Source organism: Sander lucioperca, chromosome 5, assembly GCF_008315115.2.
Source record: "Sander lucioperca isolate FBNREF2018 chromosome 5, SLUC_FBN_1.2, whole genome shotgun sequence".
Lineage (NCBI taxonomy): Eukaryota > Metazoa > Chordata > Actinopteri > Perciformes > Percidae > Sander > Sander lucioperca.
The window spans coordinates 35,681,737-35,701,729 of NC_050177.1; the positions used below are offsets into that span (position 1 = coordinate 35,681,737).

At 41.1% G+C, this 19,993-nt stretch overlaps 1 protein-coding gene across 18 annotated transcripts in view; it reads right to left on the minus strand.

Annotated features, from left to right (window-relative positions):
* phldb1b (pleckstrin homology-like domain, family B, member 1b) overlaps positions 1-19,993 on the minus strand; it is a 123,996-nt gene that overhangs the window by 78,266 nt on the left and 25,737 nt on the right. For 6 of the 18 annotated variants that reach the window (XM_031283527.2, XM_031283526.2, XM_031283522.2 and 3 more), the window contains exons 1-4: positions 13,334-13,604; positions 12,061-12,162; positions 8,980-9,103; positions 5,233-5,403 (exon numbers count right to left, since the gene is read on the minus strand). In XM_031283527.2, the coding sequence (XP_031139387.1) occupies positions 5,233-5,403; positions 8,980-9,103; positions 12,061-12,162; positions 13,334-13,369 (433 nt within the window). In that variant the 5' untranslated portion in view covers positions 13,370-13,604. Of the gene's footprint in view, positions 1-5,232; positions 5,404-8,979; positions 9,104-12,060; positions 12,163-13,333; positions 13,607-19,993 lie in introns of those variants that run through there. The other 12 variants (XM_036001681.1, XM_036001685.1, XM_036001683.1 and 9 more) reach the window with 6 other exon arrangements.

Sequence of the window (19,993 nt, forward strand, 5' to 3'; positions counted from 1 at the left end):
GGTCCTGGGTTTTGTACTGATCACTACAGCTGACCCGGGTCCTTCAGAACAATCTAAAACTTTATGAACTATACTCCACGAATCCATCAAACATGATGAGAACTCGTGGACGCAGAGGCATCTGAATAAGCAGAATGCATGAAAGGAAAGCTCATTTCTATTCTAGTTACCAGCCCTGGTTAGGTCACATTGGCAACCAGGAATAGCAGTGTAACAGTAGACAGACACAGTGAGGTCTGGTCATGCCAGGCTGGATGGGGGGTATCTGCAGATCTGGTAGACTTGTATGTGTTTGTAGTCTATGGACAGAACTCACATGGAGGCAGGGGGGAGTTAGAATTGAGAGCACTGGGGACTGAGTGGCTGGAGACAGCAACGTTTGGGCAGATGTCCATCTTGCATGTGTGGAGGGACAGACCAACCTCCATTCACAAATCTCGCAGTTTAAAGTTCCCTTGCATTTAGGCAAAATATCCTCTATTGAAATGTAACTTAAACAACTACATAATGTCCGAAGGGTATTTCTGAAAATTCGGCATTAAAAAAATCCGAAGAAGCAATAATGTAAATAAAAAATCTGATTGTGTTTGTAATTTTCTAACACAGCAAGCTACCACCCATCATGGTAAACTTCAGTGGAAGACCACAGGCAAGACTATAATAAAAGTATAATTTTTAAAAAGTTGAGAAAGTGAGGTTTGGTGTACGTATGCCGAATTGAATAGACCCACGTATGGATTCGTGGAAAGCTGTAACTAATGTTCTATTACATGTAGTTTACCGATATGAGAGTATAATGTTACATTTGCCAGATTTCTAACCGGAGTTTGGCAAAGGTGTGCGTTTTGACTGTTAAATAAAACTTAATAAAGACAACTGAAGCAATGCAGGAATATGTGTTTTCCACATTTGCGACTAATGCCCACAATATGCTAGCTAGTCATATAAAGTAGCCTACAAGAAGCACGTCCAGTTTACTCTGTTAACGTTAGTTAGCCTACTTCCCCCACCTCCGTCCACCGGCTACAATAATTACAAGCCCAGCAAGTGCTGTGAGCAAACACCACTACAACCACCGACCTAAAACCACTGAATACCTTATAACTAGTCGAGCACACAGACACAGTATAGACAAACCAACTTACTTTAACTCCAATGAATGAAACTCCTCTCTCCCTCCGTTGTTTTCATCGCCTCTGCTCCTTTAAATAAAGCCACGTGTTTTTCTCCGTTTCTGCGAATTATTGTGGAACAACAGGAGCATTTATGGGGTTTTGTCCCGGCGCGCTTTTGTTATGATAATGCTAAAAGCCCATATAGGCTCTAATATATTCTGTAGATATCTCAGTGTTCACAAAGGGAGCTGTCTGCTTGCCCACTTGTTAAAACACGGGTTCATCCACTGATGCGTTGGTATATTCCAGTTCATTTAAACCAGTGCGGGAGTTTAGAGTGATTGTAATCTTTGTCCATTGTCTCCTTCCCCGCTATTCACGTTGAGACGCTATCTCGTACTGCCGGGGCTCCTGCAAGAAACAGCCGGCTCACAGTCATCTCTCAGCCCGCGGAGAGAGTCGGGGCTATCAGAGTGAAGACAGAGAAACAAGAGAGGAGGAGCAGGAGGAAGAAAAGAAGGTGGGGATCCTGAGTCAGAGCTGTGCAAAGAGAGAGAGAGAGAGAGAGAGAGAGAGAGAGAGAGAGAGAGAGAGAGAGAGAGAGAGAGAGAGAGAGCGAGAGAGAGAGCGCGAGAGAGAGGGACAGAGAGAGACAGAGCGCGAGAGAGAGAGAGAGAGAGAGAGAGAGAGAGCGCGAGAGAGAGAGAGAGAGAGAGAGCGCGAGAGAGAGAGACAGAGAGAGAGAGAGGGGCAAGTGAAGCACCAGATACCACTGGGGGACACACATCTTAATCCACCATAGAGGAACTAACATAACATTTAATGATTTATCGATCATGTTAATGTCATGTATTGTGACCTGTTATGTCAATAAAGATTTTATTTCCACCGACAGAGAGCCACAGTCAGACCATGCCAAGGCGTGGCTTTCTCTTATATAGCCTACTTTTATCACTATATATAAAAGAACAAAGGTGAAGCCTCAAGTATTATCAGACCTGTACTATAGTAGCCTGGACCTATTTGAAAACCATAAAAATACAGCAAAGGGAGTATTCAGGATAAGTGCTCCCTCGAGGCACATTAGCCTTTGTATGATAGTGTCTGTGGCATCATTTGCTTGGTTATGATTTGACTGTCCTACTGACTTGAAATAAAGTCAATGTGTTCCTTCTGAAACAACAAACATATAGTGTAAACAAAAAGGCAGCGATATGAAATAGTTAGGGGCTTGAGTAGTGTAAGGAGTATTCAGATTGTTTACTTCAGTAAAAGTAGCAATACAACTACAAGTAACTGAATTTGTAAAATTGGTGGAGTGAACCTTTAAATATGTTGAATTATTCAAAAAGAATGTATGTATGCAGGATAGTTTAATCACCGATGTCAAACACGTGGTTCCAATGATGTCGTCAGTTACTACTATACTCACAGTGTAAATGGGTTCAGACTGAGGTTTAGCCAGAAACTGGCTTGTCTTAATGTCCTCCTCAGTTAATATTGAGATTTTCGTCTGAGTCCCCTCACCCTTGTGTTCCTTCTGATAGGCCGACCATCCTTTATCCCTTTAAACCATCAGCTCATCCCGCTTTGAACAAACTGGCTTAGTTTTTACATGCCCTTTCATTGTTAGAATTTCCCTCCACCGGCTCTTCTGATTTATGTTGTAAATCCGAGCAGATTACCGCTAAATGCTTGTTAACAAATACTGACTTTTTGCTGCTTGATTCTATAAACTGTAACACTGACAAGTCAAAGCCATAATGAGAATTTTTATTAGCAAAGTAAAAAAACAAAAAAAAAACAGGCTGCAGACAACATTAGATTACCTGTCTGTGACACACATCAGCGTCTAGTCATATGCATCCCATGAACTATACTTCGTTTGTCTTGTAGGGAACATTTAAGTGTACGGCAATGTATTATTCATTATGCACATACTGCGGTGGGAGTGGTAAGGTTGTGTAACCAATGATGTCTGATCCACTTCCTGTTGTAAAATTAGATCTGTATCAGCATGCATTAACACTAAAGGAAGCGATGCCGCCTTGTCAACAATTAACTTTCAGCTCTTCCCACTGTCATTACAGCTCTACCAGGACCCTGACAGTGAACTCTGGTTTACCCTCACACTCATTCTTTAACCTGAAACCCCCTTTGGGGCTAAAGTCAGATCTGCCTGGGGTAGAAGGGCAGTATAAATAGCCCTGTATCCCCGCTCAGGTTACCCAACCAGAGTCCAGGTTGAAATACCAAAAGACAGAGGGACACACTGACAGACAACACACATGTTCTTCTACACATACATCGCATAAGTCATGCAGAACACTGGATACTGCATACAGAGAGATGCATTTAGAAAGGAGTCATATATTAGTCCATGCAATATGTATTGTACTGGCTGTGCTATTAGCCTTTTTTGAATGTGAAGGTGAAGAGCCATCCAAGAATGACAAATAACACTATAGTGTTATTTGTGATTACACAGCAGCAGAGAGAGAAGCTCACATCCTGTGAGCACAGTGAGTAATGATGAGTAGTGTCTTTTTAACTCATTCCCATAACACACTGTGCTCCCTCTGAGGCTCTGAGGTAAAAACTTCTATGAATTTCTATGACTAAATCGAAACAGTTACATGGTTTACAGATTAATTTCCTCTCTGATTTGTTTAAGCAGCACTGGGCAGGATTATGATGCAAACGTCTGTTGGTTTAAACTGCATGTTCGACAGTGATCAAAAAGTTTGGGGAGTAAAGGTGAAAACAAAGATGCCCACGAGAGTTATTACCCAAACTGTTACATTTTAAAGGATATGTTCACAATTTTGTAAGTCAGGTGCCCATATGAAGATTAAAACAAGTTTTGCTCGCTGTAATATTTCCTCCTATTCCTTACTGGCCATTAAGAGATCTCTTCCCAAAACAATATCAATGGAAGTGATGGGGGATCAAATCCACAGTCATCCTTCAGTTCCGCTGAAGTTAATATCCAACCCGTTCTCAATCTATAAAGAGCACCAGAGTTTGCAGGAATAAATAGCTCCAAAGTCGAACATTTTCCTGTTGAGGCATCCAGTTAACCTCTGCCCTAGCTTTTACCTTTTAAGTAGTCTCGCTTTGCCAGACCATCCACACGCTGCGGAGCGTAGGAGGGTCTGGCTAGTCCACACAGCATTCCGGGATGGGAGAAAAACATGCTCTGGTTTACTGGCATTTCTTTAACCTAATCACAATCGTCATGGGCGGTGCTAAGCTGCGCGGAGCCGCTGTAAAATAGTCGTGCGAGAGAAAACTCAGATTGGACAGATGGTCTAGCTAGCTGTCTGGATTTACCCTGCAGAGATCTGAGGAGCAGTTAACCATAGTCCTCAGAAATCCACCGGAGTTTAAAATTCTAACAGAAAGAAAGCAGAAGGTGGGGGACATCAGCGAAAATACAGTGCATCCGGCGGAATTTCCTGCGGCACCGGAGCAATCCCGGAAGTGGAACGTCTATGATATAGACTACCTTTAAAGCGATCCTTTACCTTTAAAATGCCTATCCCAGGGCATCATTTTAGTAAAATTCTCCACAGGGTCCAATCTAAGATCCACCTTGGCTGTAGCAGATTGAAATCAATTCATCTCTCCCTCTGGTTTCTTCAATATCTGCATGCCTGAGCACAGCAAAGCTTCTGTTAACTCATTAACACAGGAACCTCAGGCTGTTCTTAAATTGATGGCTATCTAAAAGCACACACTGTGCATTTTATTGAACAGACGTGCTTGGCTCTTACGCTGCAATTTCATTGACCAGACAGAGAGCTGATGGATCGATCTCCTACAGTAACTGAGATCATACACATCATAGGCAGGTAAAATTACCGCCCACATATCCTTTAACGTCTGGTCATCGGTTTCCTGTAATGTTTGTTCAACAGTGGAGAAAATGGAAATCCATACATAGTAAAAGCAATATCGTTATCAAAATAAAATAAATAAACTAAATATCTAATTGACAATCTGGTTGCACTGACTCTCACAGTGCACTTCAAGTAGTGCTACCAAAAATGCAGAGACAGAAACCATCCAGTACAGCAGAGTGCATTATGGGACAGATGTTTGAGCTGATTCCTACCTTGTGATAGGCGGACGGGCTGTGTGACCTGGAGCCCGTCAATAGCACAGAGGTTCCCACAGGGGTGCAGCGTGATGACCCCTGACCTGTTCTCTATGTAGCAGTGCTGGGCAGCCACTCCAGGGCCCTGGATGTTGATGTCCATGGGACCATGACCTAGTGTTGTCCGGCCTGGGGGAAGTCAAATCCATTTTATTTATATAATGCTAAATCACAACAGAAGTTGAAAAGTCATAACACTTTTCATAAAGAGAAGGTCTAGACCATACTCTTTAATTTACAGAGACCCAATATTCTCCCATGAGTAACAGCAGCAAGGAAACACTCCCCTTTATCGGGAAGTTATTATTATTATTATTATTATTATTATTATTAACAGGAAGCAAATAAGTAAAGTTTTAGTGTAAGGCATTTCACAGAGCAATGTCACAAAGTGCTTCACAAGAGGAAAACATTGTAAAAATAAGACCCTAAAAACAGTAAAAAGAAACAAACAATAAAACACAAGCAACAGCAGACCATACAAACAGGGAAAGAAGAAGAGTTAGAATAACATTTGATGTGGTCCTGTAAGTGTGGTCCACCTCTCATCAAACAAAAAGCTAATAAGGATCAAATTGATTATTGTTCTTTCTTTCCATAATAATGGTAGAATAACAAAGAATGCTATGCAAACCTCTGTAATTCTACATAAAATCATATCCTTTATTGATACCTGACCTTACTATGAAGAGCACTGTGCCTAATTATCTCATTATTGACTGATGATCAATTTTAGCATATTTTAAGACAATATTACCTGTAAATAAAAAAAAATATATATCAAATGATTTTTTTTACTTGTATTATATGGTAATTTTTTTTCCAGCCCTTTGTGGTTGTCTTCAACGTTTTTTAAGCCAAGGACCCCTTAACTGAAAGAGAGACGGATCAGGAACCCCCTACTACATATATTGTAGAAAATGAAGTTGCATATTAAACTGGGCCTACAATAACTTTTAGGGCAGCCTAAAGCATTTATAGATACCATTTTTTTGCATAGAATACTAAGTTATTAAAATAGCCTAATAATTGTTGGCATACTTTTATAAATCATGTTTTAATGTTAACCCTTAAATGTGAAACAAATGTGAAACAATCAATCCTTTGGGATGAGTTGTATCTGTGGATGGTACCTTAGTGACTACATTACCTATTGGCCAGTAAGGCTACCATCAGTGGGGATTTATATTTGCTAATAATATGTTGGAATCATGTTAAGACTTTTTAATTTTTGAAAAAACTTTCAAACATTAACAATAATCATGAAGATGACCTGTTGAAGATCCCTGTATTAAAGGAACACACAGACTTATTGGGACTTTAGCTTATTCGCCGTATCCCCCAGAGTTAGATAAGTCCATACATACCCTTCTCATCTCCGTGCGTGTCATCACTCTGTCTGACGCACCCACCGCTAGCCTAGTTTAGCACAGATGCTTAGAGGTAACTGCTTCGCCTTCTGAGAATACAGTATAGTTCCCAGTTTGTATACAGTTAGAAGATGGCTGTGTCTCACGTGACCTTGGTATTATGTACACGCTGTGACTATACAAATCACAACATGTAAATAGGAAAATGTTGGCGTTATTTTGTCACTTATTGGGAGCAGTAGGCTAGTTGGAGCCGGTTACCTCCAGAATCTGGGCTAAGCGAGGCTAGCGCTGGGTGCGTGAGACAGAGTTACGACACGCACAGAGATGAGAAGGGTATGTATGGACTTATCTAACTCTGGGGGATACGGTGAATAAGCTAAAGTCCTCGGCATGTTCCTTTAAGCCTGTGAGAGAAGGGTTATAACTATGGTGGCTGGACAGACAGAGGACAATATTCAGAGAGACTTTAGTTAAAAAAAAAAAAATCAACCTGGAACTATTGAAGTCCCTGTGTCCCCAGTGGAAATTACGCCCTTGAGTAGTAGTAACAATAGTAGTGGTATTGCCCTCCAGGGCCCAGTAAAATGTAATAGGCAAGTGTAACAAACGAACACACTTTCACACAATGACTCACACACACTACCCTTGCCTGGACATAACCTCTGGAATCTCCCTGCATACCAGCCTGCAGAGGCCCAGACAGAGACAGGAAGGCCAGCAGACACACAGGTACTGACAGAGAGACAGAAAGGGCATCATTCAAACAGACCAAAGGCCAAGAAATCCCCAGACAGAGAAACGTGATGACAAAGAGACATACAAGGACGAAGGATAGATATAGAGGTGATAACATGGTTCAGGTCACTAGAGATACGAGTGTGTGTGTTTGTGTGTGTCGTTGTGGCCCTTTGTAAAAGCCTATAAATGTAATAAAATCACTTTAAATAAACTTCATGTAATAAAGCCAACACCCCAATAAAAAAATAATAATGCAATACATAGCAATTTTACCAGTGATGTTATAACTTATTACATTTATGATGCTTAGTAACCATTTTTGACTAACTGAATAATGTGGGGTCAGTATTTATTAAAACATGCTTATTTCCCTGATCTTTTTTGTTTGTTTTAAAGTGTATTTTGTATCAGTTGTTGCATCCACATCATTCTTTGAAGCTAACCCCTAATTTCCACCAGACGCGTCTGCGCTGCGTTCCGGGTGCGTGGCATGCCCCGCGAACAATCCCGGCCATTCAAGTCAATGTTTGATAATCCACCAGCTGCGCTTCGGTGCGTCCCAGAAGCGCACGCGAAGCGGCTCTCCGCTCCGCTGAAGATACGTGCCAGGTCTATTTTCACGCGGGCCGTTCGGACAGCTGGGCAGGAAGTGAAACAGTGAGAGTATCCAGTCAATTTACCAAAACACGCCCCCCATTATCGTTTGTGTCTCCTTTACAACACCACGGACAACGAGAGATTCATCTTGGAGGTTGAACAACATAATACCACATCACAGATCTTTTTTTTAAAGGACAACGCCAGAAAAGAGAAGGCATGGAGTTTAAAGTGCTCATATTATGCTCATTTTCAGGTTCATAATTGTATTTAGAGGTTATATCAGAATAGGTTTACATGGTTTAATTTTCAAAAAACACCATATTTTTGTTGTACTGCACATTGCTGCAGCTCCTCTTTTCACCCTGTGTGTTGAGCTCTCTGTTTTAGCTACAGAGTGAGGCATCTCACTTCTATTACATCTTTGTTGGAAGCCGTACATGCGCAGTGCCTAGGTAAGGACTACTAGCCAGTCAGCTGCAGAGTATGAGGGCGTGTCACGCTAGCAGCTAGGCGAGCATTATAACGTGTGTTACAAAGTGACGCACGTTCGTCACGGAAGTAAAGGCTGGACTACAATAGAGCTGTTTGGAGCAGTTTGTGAACAGTGTTTTCTGTTGGAGGTGGTAAGTCCCTTTGAGGTGGACTTTGGGCTTTTTCACTTTGTAAACCTATAACATGCACAAAAAAAGATATATAACACAATAAAGGAAAGGGAAAAGCCAAAAAGCATTATATGAGCACTTTAATTACAGGAGTGCCTTGAGTGGAAGGTAGATACTAGCTTAATAGACACGTGATTGTTCTGTAAAGTATTTGTAGACTCAATATAATCTGCGAGTCGGGCAGCAAGACGCTCCACTTCTGAGACGCTCCCGGTGTGGTATGGCGCATGGCGGAGGACGGAAGAAAACTGGAACGCAGCCTGAACGCAGTACAAAACAGTGGAGAATTGGAGTAACTGGTGTGTTGGTGTGATGTCTGGCAGATGTCTCACCCTCAGGCAGAGGCAGCAGGGTGATGGCTGTACTCAGTCGTCCACTACCCAGGCTGACCAGGTGGGGGCGCTCTGCCTGGAACTTCAGCCCCTTTCCATTCTCAATCAGGTCCAGAGGAGTGCTCTAAAAAGAAGGCCAAAGGTCACAAATAAACTGTAAATGATATTTATCATATCCATAGTTTTTGGTTTGGATAAATTAGCTTTTTGTTTTGTTTGGTGTTTTGTGTACTGTTAAGAATGACTGATTATACGGTAGGCCTTTTTCTGTTCTTTTGCCAGGAAATTAAAACATTTGTGGAATATGTGGTATACTCATAATCACACAAGGGGATTTTTTGGCTGATCTTACTGATATGCCTCATCCTCTGTCTCTATTCACACAGCTCTGTCTGGACTATGAACGGCACATCGTGAATGGGACCTAATCAACAATCATTTCCTGTCCATTTGCGGTACTAATTGGTTTTGCATGACACAAACAATGTGAATATGTAGTATTGCAGGGGAGATAACACTCATATTTCTGTCTGGCACAAACCACAGTTTTACTGCTTCACTAATGCATCAGAGAGAGGTTCATCCTCCACTCTGGGGATGAGAAGAGGTGTCTGAATGTCTTCACTATGGGAGGTCATTTCCATAGCTGGCTGCTTTGGCATATTCTTCTACACACTGTGTGTGTGTGTGTGTGTGTGTGTGTGTGTGTGTGTGTGTGTGTGTGTGTGTGTGCGCCTCGACTCCCCCCTCTCCCCCTCCTAGCTCCGCCTAAAGCACCACCGTGTGCTCTCAGCACAGCAAGGGGGAAGGGATGTCGCCATAGCAACAGCACTCCGCAATTAAGAAACATGAAGCTCCTGGAGGGCGTTGAATGAGCTAACTTGTGATGAGCACTTTCAGCACATCGATGCCTGAACATAAAGACAATTCTGCTTTTTAGTCATCTTCTTATTGTTAAATTACTCGCAGTGTAGAGGAGAGTTTGGCAGCGATGCAGAATGCAAAATGTGTTAGGCTGTGTTTTTCTCTTTTTCTCTGCAGCTTTACCTCCCAGGGTTTGACATAATGAAATAAATGACCTCTCCTGTTGAGTAACATCCATTATACCAAAGAGTGAAAAATATGTTGGCATATCAAAGAGAAATATACACCAGGACATCCTTTAGGACAGATGTTCTCTTCCAGCTGACAGAGTGGAGACAATAATTTAAATTTAGTCATTTTTAGGTTCTAAAATTTGACAAAATTATTATAATTATAAATATAAAAGTTGGAGTTTTCAAATATTGCTTAATTTTGTATTTTATTTGTATTATATAGAATTGACTCTATATTTCAACCCTGCCTGGTTGATTAAATATACATAAAAATGTTTAAATGTCTCAGTCTCAAAGGACTGTCTAAGTATCAAGTGTAGGGTCACAACCCCAAGGTTGAGAAACATTGCTTCACAGTTTAATGATTTAACAGATGATTAAGTAGCTTTTATAATTCAGCATCACAGGAAATTCAGCATACTGAGGTATTCATTGCTCAGCAAATTAGCTCTGTGCCAGGTGAAGTGTTAAATGGACTCACTGGCATACATTTGAATTTTGAAACCTGCTGCGACTGCGTCTTTTAGTCCCACTTTTGAGCCCTCACATTTCTTATTTACAACCTGTACGCGATCATTGACTCGGCCTCTCGGCTGGTAAACTAGCCGTGTGTGTCCTAATAGGATTATGTGATTGTGGTGGTACCATCGGTGGAGTGGGGTCAAGCCTAAGAGGATTGCTGAGATAGAGACTGGCTGGGAGGCACTGGGAGGCTTACTGGGAGTGAAGGGTGAAGAGGGGAGGAGATTCAAACTGCCTCATCTGCTGTGTGCTGCTGCTCCCATGTGGTGCGCACAGCAACAGCCTGCTCCTCTGTCTGTCTGTCTGTACATGCAGTCTGTACATGCAGAGCATGCCATGTAATGTAATGCAGTTCATGAGTCAAATACATTGGAATTTATTAGGAATTTAAGGTACAATTATCTACTGACAGATCTAATCATGTGCATCATGTCTTTGTTTACTTTTATATTCATTTCTTATTCAAGACAAATTTGAAGAACATAATCAGTAACATTCCTTGGCAACAAGACTCACCATTTATGTTTGAAATCGTAAAGTGGAAAAGACAGGACAAATAAAATTGCAGGTAAGGTCAAAGTAAAAGAGGAAACAATGTGACTTGCTGGACAAAAGCCACACCTATGTCAGGTTAACTTTGTCTCTTAAATTGAACATACAATCAGCCCATTTTTTGGGCAGAATTAGTGTAGAATCCTCCCCCAACTCTACTGGTGAAGTTAACAGAATAATTATGGCAAAATAGTTGATAACAAAGCTTAAATAGATGCATTGTCCCACTTCCCCTACAGTGATCATTAAAGTTTAATCTCTCTCTGTCATTTCTTGCTCCCTCCAACTCCCATATATGTAGAAGAAAAAACTGAACACACACACACACACACACACACACACACACACATATACACACACACACACACACACACCTCCCCTTAAATCCGGATGGGTTTGTCAGACCCAGCAGGTGGGAAACGCAGACATCCAATCTCCGGGTCTGTCTAATTACTGACTCTGGCTAAAGAGTCCTGCTTTACAACATACGGACATATGCTGTCAGGACGCGTCCCAGCTGTACTGCCTGACCTTACCTGCTGAGAGTTTTAGTGCCAAAAATCCATCAAAGCAGCCAATGTGGTGACATTTAACATCAATGGATGCCTTTATTAGAAGAAGAGATTGCTTACTGTGTGTGTGAATGGGTCCAAACGGGAAACATGGAACAAACATGACATACTGACAACATAATGACTATGCTTTTTCAGTGATAGTTGCCATCTCAGGCTCTTTCTCTCTCTGACTCTTTTCTCTGTTCTCCCTCTCCATCTCCTTGTTTATCCCCAAAACACACAGACACACGGACACACACACAGACACACAGACACACACACACACACACACACACACACACACACACACACACACACACACACACACACACACACACACACACACACAATCTCACCTGTAACACCTGGTGGGTTTGCCGTCCACACTCAGGCATGTTCCTATTCAGGCGGTCCATGTCCACTGAGCTGTCCACAGCTCCCTGCGACACATTAAGATCCTGAGGGAGGAAATGACAATCATGATATTAGCCAGACAATGAGTAACAAAAGTCGTCATGGGTGACTTCATCTCTGCAGGGTAGAAGGGTTAGTTACAGTATCAAAATCTTTGTTCTTGTGGTCAAAAATGTAACCATATTTAGTGGGATTCCCCCTCCCCACTCTGCCTACACACTAAAGTGTCAAGGTGTGATTCATGCTGTCAGCGCACACAAAACAGATGGTAGATGGCATTTGGCAACACACTCTGAGGAAGTAACACACATAAAACACACACACACACACACACACACACACACACACACACACACACACACACACACACACACACACACACACACACACACACAATATCTAGTGTCTAGTAGTTGACACATTCACTGGAAATTAGCCACCTTGGCTGCTCTCTTGTCTCTCAGTCTCTATACACACACACACACACACACACACACACACACACACACACACACACACACACACACACACACACACACACACACACACACACACACAAATCCCACAAATTCCTCCCTTCTTACTCAGTCATTTTGGGGTATTTCCATCAAGTCAGCACTGAACAAACGGCTATAAATATATTCCACGTCTATATTGGTACACTTGTTTAAGTGGCCAGATTCTGCATAAAGGTGAAAATAAGAAGTATGTGAGAAGTCATTATATGAGATGTTTAAAGCTTGTGGTTGTGAGGAAGGACAGAAAAGCACACAGAAAGGTTTCGAAACACATAATTATAGCAATCACAGAGAATCAGAGTTTACCCGGAGTCATTTGCATGCCTAAAATGTTATGCAGCAGGGATGGAAAATATGTTTCTGATGTACTCTGCCCTCAAGAAAACAAAACACTGCTGCAATAGCATCATATTTGCTCTTCTGACAGACCCATGAAATGATATTCAACGGAGTCAGCCTCAGGGAAGCCTCAAACAGTAAATCACAAAATAGCCAAAAAATAAAAACAAATGTTGAGAAAATTCTATCTGGAAACGCTTTTGTGCATTAAGAAACTCTTTTCTGAGCCAGAAGGTGCAAGAATTCTGCTAACTACAAACTGTTTCTCCCTTCAGGTTTAACAATGTTTCTCATGTGAAATTCCAACAAACTGTTTAGTGTTAACCTGTCCTTTGCTGTCACTAAATATAATAATTACCTTTCTCCAGTTGTCCAGCACATGCATAGCCTCCATGGCAAAGAGCTGCTTCTGGCTACTGACTCTATCCTATCAGTGTGAACTTGATTGACCAGGACACCTCTGAGACTGCAGAGTGAATACAACACAATTTCTTCAACAACGCTTCTTTTCATGAAACACAGATTGTCTCTTTGTCTTGATCTCAGTTCTTTGTCTTACGCTAGAATCCTCCAAAAGCTTCCATTCAGGAGGTGGACCTGTTGCTGCTTGCTCCTCTAAACTAAGACCTACATTCCTTACTGGCAGCACCAAAGTCCCAGATAACAGAGATGTGTGTGTGTGTGTGTGTGTGTGTGTGTGTGTGTGTGTGTGTGTGTGTGTGTGTTTGTGTGTGTGTAAGCGGTGATCAAAAGAAGAAGAAGAAAATAGGAAGGGAGGAAGAGAGAGTGATGACTGAAGTGATTTGAAAAAATAAATAAAGCTCATAAAAAAAAGTGGTGGACATGCTGAAGGAGAAAGGAAGAGCTCTGTAAATATGCACAAATGTACCACAGTGCCTGTCTGAACAAGCCACAATGAATAAACCATGAAGTGTTTTCCAGTTTGATTTGTTTATTCCAGCAGAAAGACAAGAATAGCTGAACCGATTTAAAGATTATTATCATCAATCATCATACTCTCGCTGCAGCATAAACTTTTCAATTCCAAAATAGGTTGTTAGATACATACTGTATTATCATGTAATTTTAGCAGTCAATATACAAAACATTTGAGCAATTTGCTTCCTTGAAACTAATTATGCATTAATGACTGCATGTGCTCTGTGTTTTCAACAGCTCAGATAATTGAGTAGCACTTTCCAGACTACTGAAGTTGAACTGCATGTTTGAGGTTTGCTCTGGCAGCAGCAGCCATGCATCAAAGTCTGCTAAGACTATTGTGGCCGCTACTTTAAATATGATAATTTACTACCTTACTTATTGTGCTAAGTGTATAAGCTGTTATAAAACATGGATGGATTGATATTAAAAACAAGAGGTAAATCGGGCCTAAAACTTCAAGTCCAGTCACGTTTTGACTACCGCTCAAACTCATGCTAAATGTCAGTGGTGCAGAATCACATTCGTTTGTTTGTCCTGAACCAAATTCATCTTTCTAGTAGTAAGAGTGGAGATGTTGTATAATTATGAAGGTAACAAATAAATAAAATGTGCCTGAGGAAACAAACATCCAAACTATGACATCTATTTATCCTGAACCTCTGGCTGTAACTCAGGCCTTATACATCAAGGATGACACCAAAAATGACTTTGTAAAACTCAGGATAAGTGACAGAGTTAGTTTTGAACAGTTTCCTTTTCGTTACACTGTAACTGTAACACTGTGCGAAATATTGAATCAGGGATAAGAAACCTGAGCAATTCATCCAACAATTTTCTTCATGAATTGCATCTGCAACAATTGCTACAAATCCATAAAGACGAAAGTCACCACAGCTGTGGCAGGTAGCCTGTTTATTATGTTTACATTCCATGTTGGATCTGTTTTGCTATTATAACAATATTTTTTTTATTTTCTCTCTTCCGGGCCACACACATTCAAAACTCATTGGTGGACAACCTGTCTCCTAAAAAAGTTGCGCAACTTAGCTACATTAGCCATCTAAGTAAGCTAGCTAGCTAGCTTGCATGCTGATGCTCAAAGTTTTCAAAATAGCACAGTGAGGAAAGGATAATTTAAGAAGTTATGGGCATTCTAATTTTCTCTTTATCTTTTATAGTTGCTAGTCCTAGTTTCTGAACTCCAATTTTTCATGTGAGTATGTGTGTTAGTTCCCACCAAATCAAAGTCCATTTCTTTCAGACTGTGGGAGGACATCAACAAAGAAGTGTCAATCTCTCTATTTCTTTCTTTCTTTCTTTCCCTCCCTCTATCCCCCTAATGCCAGGGCAGAAAGGCTGGCATTGTTTCCTGTTGAGCAGGCATGGATCTCTACTCACACATGAGGGAATCTTTTTTTTTTTTTTTTTTACGAAAGCGAGGGAGGGAGGCTCACCATTTAGTTGGAATGCAAAAATGTAGAAGCAGGCAGGGAAGCTAGACTGCCAACTAGATGGTGAATACAATTGTAGAGAGGATGAATAATAGAGATGATAGAAAGAGTGGAAAAAAGGTGAAATGAAATGCATCTGCAGAAGTTATTATTCAAAGGTTTATCCTTTTCAGTTAACCAATCAAAAGAATTAAAAAAACCTTAATTTTGTCTTCATAAACATTTTAATCTTACCTGCACAACCCTCTATTTTAAAACCTATAGTTGAATTTAAAAATAAAACGTTACCAAATCATAATATACAGTATATCGATATAGCAACACAAAATTACATATACTGTTTAGATGTAATCCATTCTGAACCCTACCCCACAATACAAAGTTTTGGACAAAACCAAGATCATATTGAGTTTTTTCAGAATCTTACCAGTAGTAGGCCAAAGATGGAAAGTTTGTCCTGTCAGTGGATATGTCATGGTTAATACTAAAATGGTTTATCTTCCTGAGAGCAAGAATGAGCAAACTATATGACAATGTTTCTAGCATATTAGATATATTGTATGCAAATGAGACATTTTGTCTTGATGGTGGTGCTAGACAAAAGCTCAAAGCGTGCCCAAAAGGAAAAAGGTGAACCCTCTGGTGAGCATGACTATCCACAGCAAATCTAATGTAGTTCTTGAGCTATGGGCCAGAGTGTTGTTTTGTAGTCACCAAAATAATTTGAAAAGAACAGGAAAATGGAGTTGCTAGTGGGTGAAGTAAGTCTGTGGGTGTGTGTAGAGGAGGTTTGCCATGCAGCACTAACTCCTCTGGGAGAAATGAACTGGTCATTTAAACAGGCAAGGGGCCATCTCAGAGAATGTGGAGATAATCAGGAATGTGAAAACAGAGAAATGGATGGGTCATTTTTTTTCCAACTCATCTGAGGGGAGCGTGCATCCACCATTCCTTTTATGTCAGTCTAATGTTGTTGTTCATATTACACAGCTAGTTGTATGTTGCACAGCTACGTACCACTCCACTATCAACATAAAAGCGCAATTATTCTATGTCCACTCAAGGCAATTACTTCAGGTACTGGACAAATTTTTTTTTTCAGTTTGCACATTTTGAACAAAAATACAATTCACATTTTGTAAAACCTCTATATAGTGCATTCTATTGAATTTTCTCACAATTTCCCGCTAACAATTACTGTGTTTTTCTTTTTAACCAAAATTGCAATCGTCACTTGTATTTCTCTTAATTTTTAGTTGTACCCTATTATTATTGAAGATCGTACAAGTTTAATCTTATCCACTAACTGGACTACAAATGCACTCCTGCAAGCACTTGAGACAACACTGTCAACAAGTGGTTTACAATGTGTTGAAAGCGGTCATGTATACAGACACAAATACGCTCTTGTACCCTTACCCTCTATCACTACCACTTTGTGCCAAGTGGAGTTTCTTCTGTAAGAGATACTATAGCATTGCTTTTCCCTCTGTCAAGTACTTTGTAGTCTCGCTTTGCCAGACCCTCCTCCAAAGCGCGCTGAAGGAGAGTCTGGCTACTCCGCATAGCATTTGGGGACTGGAGGAAAAAGTGCTCTGGTTTAATGGCATTTCTTTAAACCAATCAGAATCGTCATGGGCGGTGCTAAACTCTGCACAGAGCGGCTGCAAAATAGTCTTGCGAGAGAAAACTCAGATTGGAAAGATATGGCATTTTTCCATTACATGGTACCTGCTCGACTGGCCTCGACTCTACTCGCCTTTTTGGGTTTTCCATTATGAAAAAGTCCCTGGTACCTGCCAACAGGTACTTTTTTTAGTATCACCTCCGTCGAGGTTCCAAGCGAGCTGAGGCGATACAAAAAGGTCACGTGAAAACCTGCAGACTACTGATTGTTCAGAGAGAATCGTCACTAATCACTGCGTCATTGTTGCTAGCGACAGACGGGGGTGTCCTGAACAAACACGCCATTTTTAAATAGTTTAGCTAGCGGTGTTTTTTTTTGCTGCCTCCAGCTTCTTTTGAAACAACATTTTTCGTCTGGCTGTGGTAACAGCCACATGCCGAGAGTCAAAAACAACACACCTTCGACATTCTGTGTGTGTGTCGCGTTAAGTCACGGCAATTTCCTGCAGCGTCGCTATGCCGACCAGCCACGCTCGCCTCAAGCATGAGGCGGTACTAAATCTGCAATGGAAAATGGAGGACGAGGCACCGCGGCCGAGTCGAGTTGAGCCGAGTAGAGTAGAGCTGGTACTAGCAGTGGGTAAGCGCCATTAGTCTAGCTAGCTGTCTCAATTTACCCTGCAGAGATCTGAGGAGCAGTCAACAATAGTCCTCATAAATCCACCGAATTTAAAATTCCAACACAAAGAAAGTGGAAGGAAACGGAAAATACATGCATACGGCGGAATTTCCTGCAGCACCGGAGCTATCCGGGGAGTGGAACGCGAAGGATGTAGACTAAGTACGTTTTAAAGTGCTAACTTGCTACAACAGCATATGGTCATGTTTGGTTACAATAAGGTACAAAATGCACCCAAGACCAATAGCCTTTCTCTCTGAAAGTTCAGAGGTCACTGTTTGATGTTAAGGAACAAATGCATGCCATAAAGCTGCAAAGACCTGTCTTCTATGATGTAACTAACACTCCTACCAATTACATGTTTGCAGGTTAGATCATGTGTTTAAATGATTTGGCCTGAGAGTAGATGCAATCTGTAGCCACAGGCAAGACGCTGATCACAGCAGAGAAATGCAGAAGTGCTGGGAACAGTGATGAGGATTTCAGTGAATGGAGGGGAAGAAGGCATTGAGACTTTGCAGGTGTGTCACAAGCTTCCTTGCAAACACACCTGGCTGCTTTATGGAGGTCCACCGGTTCTGTGTGTAAATAATGGCAAAGTATACAACACCAGTGGAACATCAAATAACTGTTTGTTCCAAAAGCACATCTCTGTAGCCTGTAAGGAGTTAATCACACCTGTAGTCTATATGTTTGGGGCAGCCTTTTCATAATCTGACATCAAGCTTGCCTCTGTGCTGTTAAGGTTCTGTCCCGATTTTAAGTTGGTCTAAAAAAGTGAGGGCACAATCAGATAATTAAGACATCCGTCAGCCTTCTTGTGTGAAAAAACACTTCAGTGGTGAAATGCAGCTGTTGGAATCAGATCTTCAGAGCAACTCTACTAACAAAAAAAAATGCTACTATGTGGTTTGAAAGTGCCAGTCAAAGCAAATCATCTTATAAACTCTGCAAATGTTGCCATGAGCATCCTGGTTAGTCTAGAATTTGTCTTCAAGTGTCAAGAAGGTGGCAGATCCAACTGAGACAGAAGACAAACAGACACAAGTGTTACTGACTCCACATTAGTCAGCTAAGAGCGGATGAAGGAAGGAGGGGACAGAGAAGAGATAGCGGGAGAAATATTAAGACAGACAGCATAGGCAGCAGAGGAGCTGATTCTGGGTTCTATCTTGTCCAGCCAGCTGCCAGCACACAGCTCTGCTCTGGTCTCCTGAATTCTGATAATAAAGCCTGTTGAACAAGTTTCTCTCTGCAGGGATATCTGTCTTCATATCCCTCCACATTTCTCTCTGTCTAGTCTATTTTACTTTGTTTGTGTCTCTCTTCATAATTCTTCCATTCCCTTATCATTGTCATGACTTCTATCTTTCTCTCGCTGCATTCCATGTCCATGCAGAGTGATGCAATTTTTTTAAACAGCAGATATGCTTTGTCTGTCCAATAAAAAAATTCTTCGGGACAATAATATCTATCTTATCTTATTCTCTTTGACCTTGGGGTTTCTTTCTACACACATGCCAGAGAGACAGACAACAGACACAATATGAAGGACAGGGTTGATCAGGGGCATGACTTCTTTGGCTCTTGCCCCAAATGTTTTCTCTCTTTTTAAGTTTTTTAAAATAACTTAAACTTTGTGTCATTTCCCCTCAGTCTCTCTGACTGGACCGGCAAATCAATGGAGCAAAAGTTCTTCATTCAGGTCGTGAACTCTACTGCAGCATAGTATAACAAAACTAGGTTCCAAGATTAGTTAATGATGTTTATGCTAAATTACTACCCTACCTATGTTATGCAGCCTAACTTAAAAATAGTACTTAAAATTAAACTTAAACTTAAAAAAATGTCCTCTTTTTAGTTGGCAGAAGTGAAAATGTGTCATCGTCAACATTCGTTGTGCTCTGGTTTCAGAATGATGAAGACAGTTGGAGAACAATTAGATAGAAAATAGGATGTAGGCTCTACAGGATGATTTTTTTTTACTTTGGCAACTATCATGTTTTTCCCAAATGATGTACAGATTTGTAAGCATTCTATTACTTGAATAGAAAACACTTGTCGTAATGGGAAAAAATCTCCACAGGGGAGCATGCCCCTGGAGCCCCTCTAGGTTTGGGCTAAGTCCCGAATGTTTGCAACGCCTGGCTCCGCTTGATTGATACATGGTAGATTTTGTTTTGTTTTGTTTTCAATGATATAACATCAGATACAATTATCAGGGTTTTCTAGTGGCCATCATTGGCATCACAGCATCCTCTGCTCATTAAAGTGACAGTTGAAAGTTTCTTGCCATTTCAGGCAGTGCGTATGCTGCAGT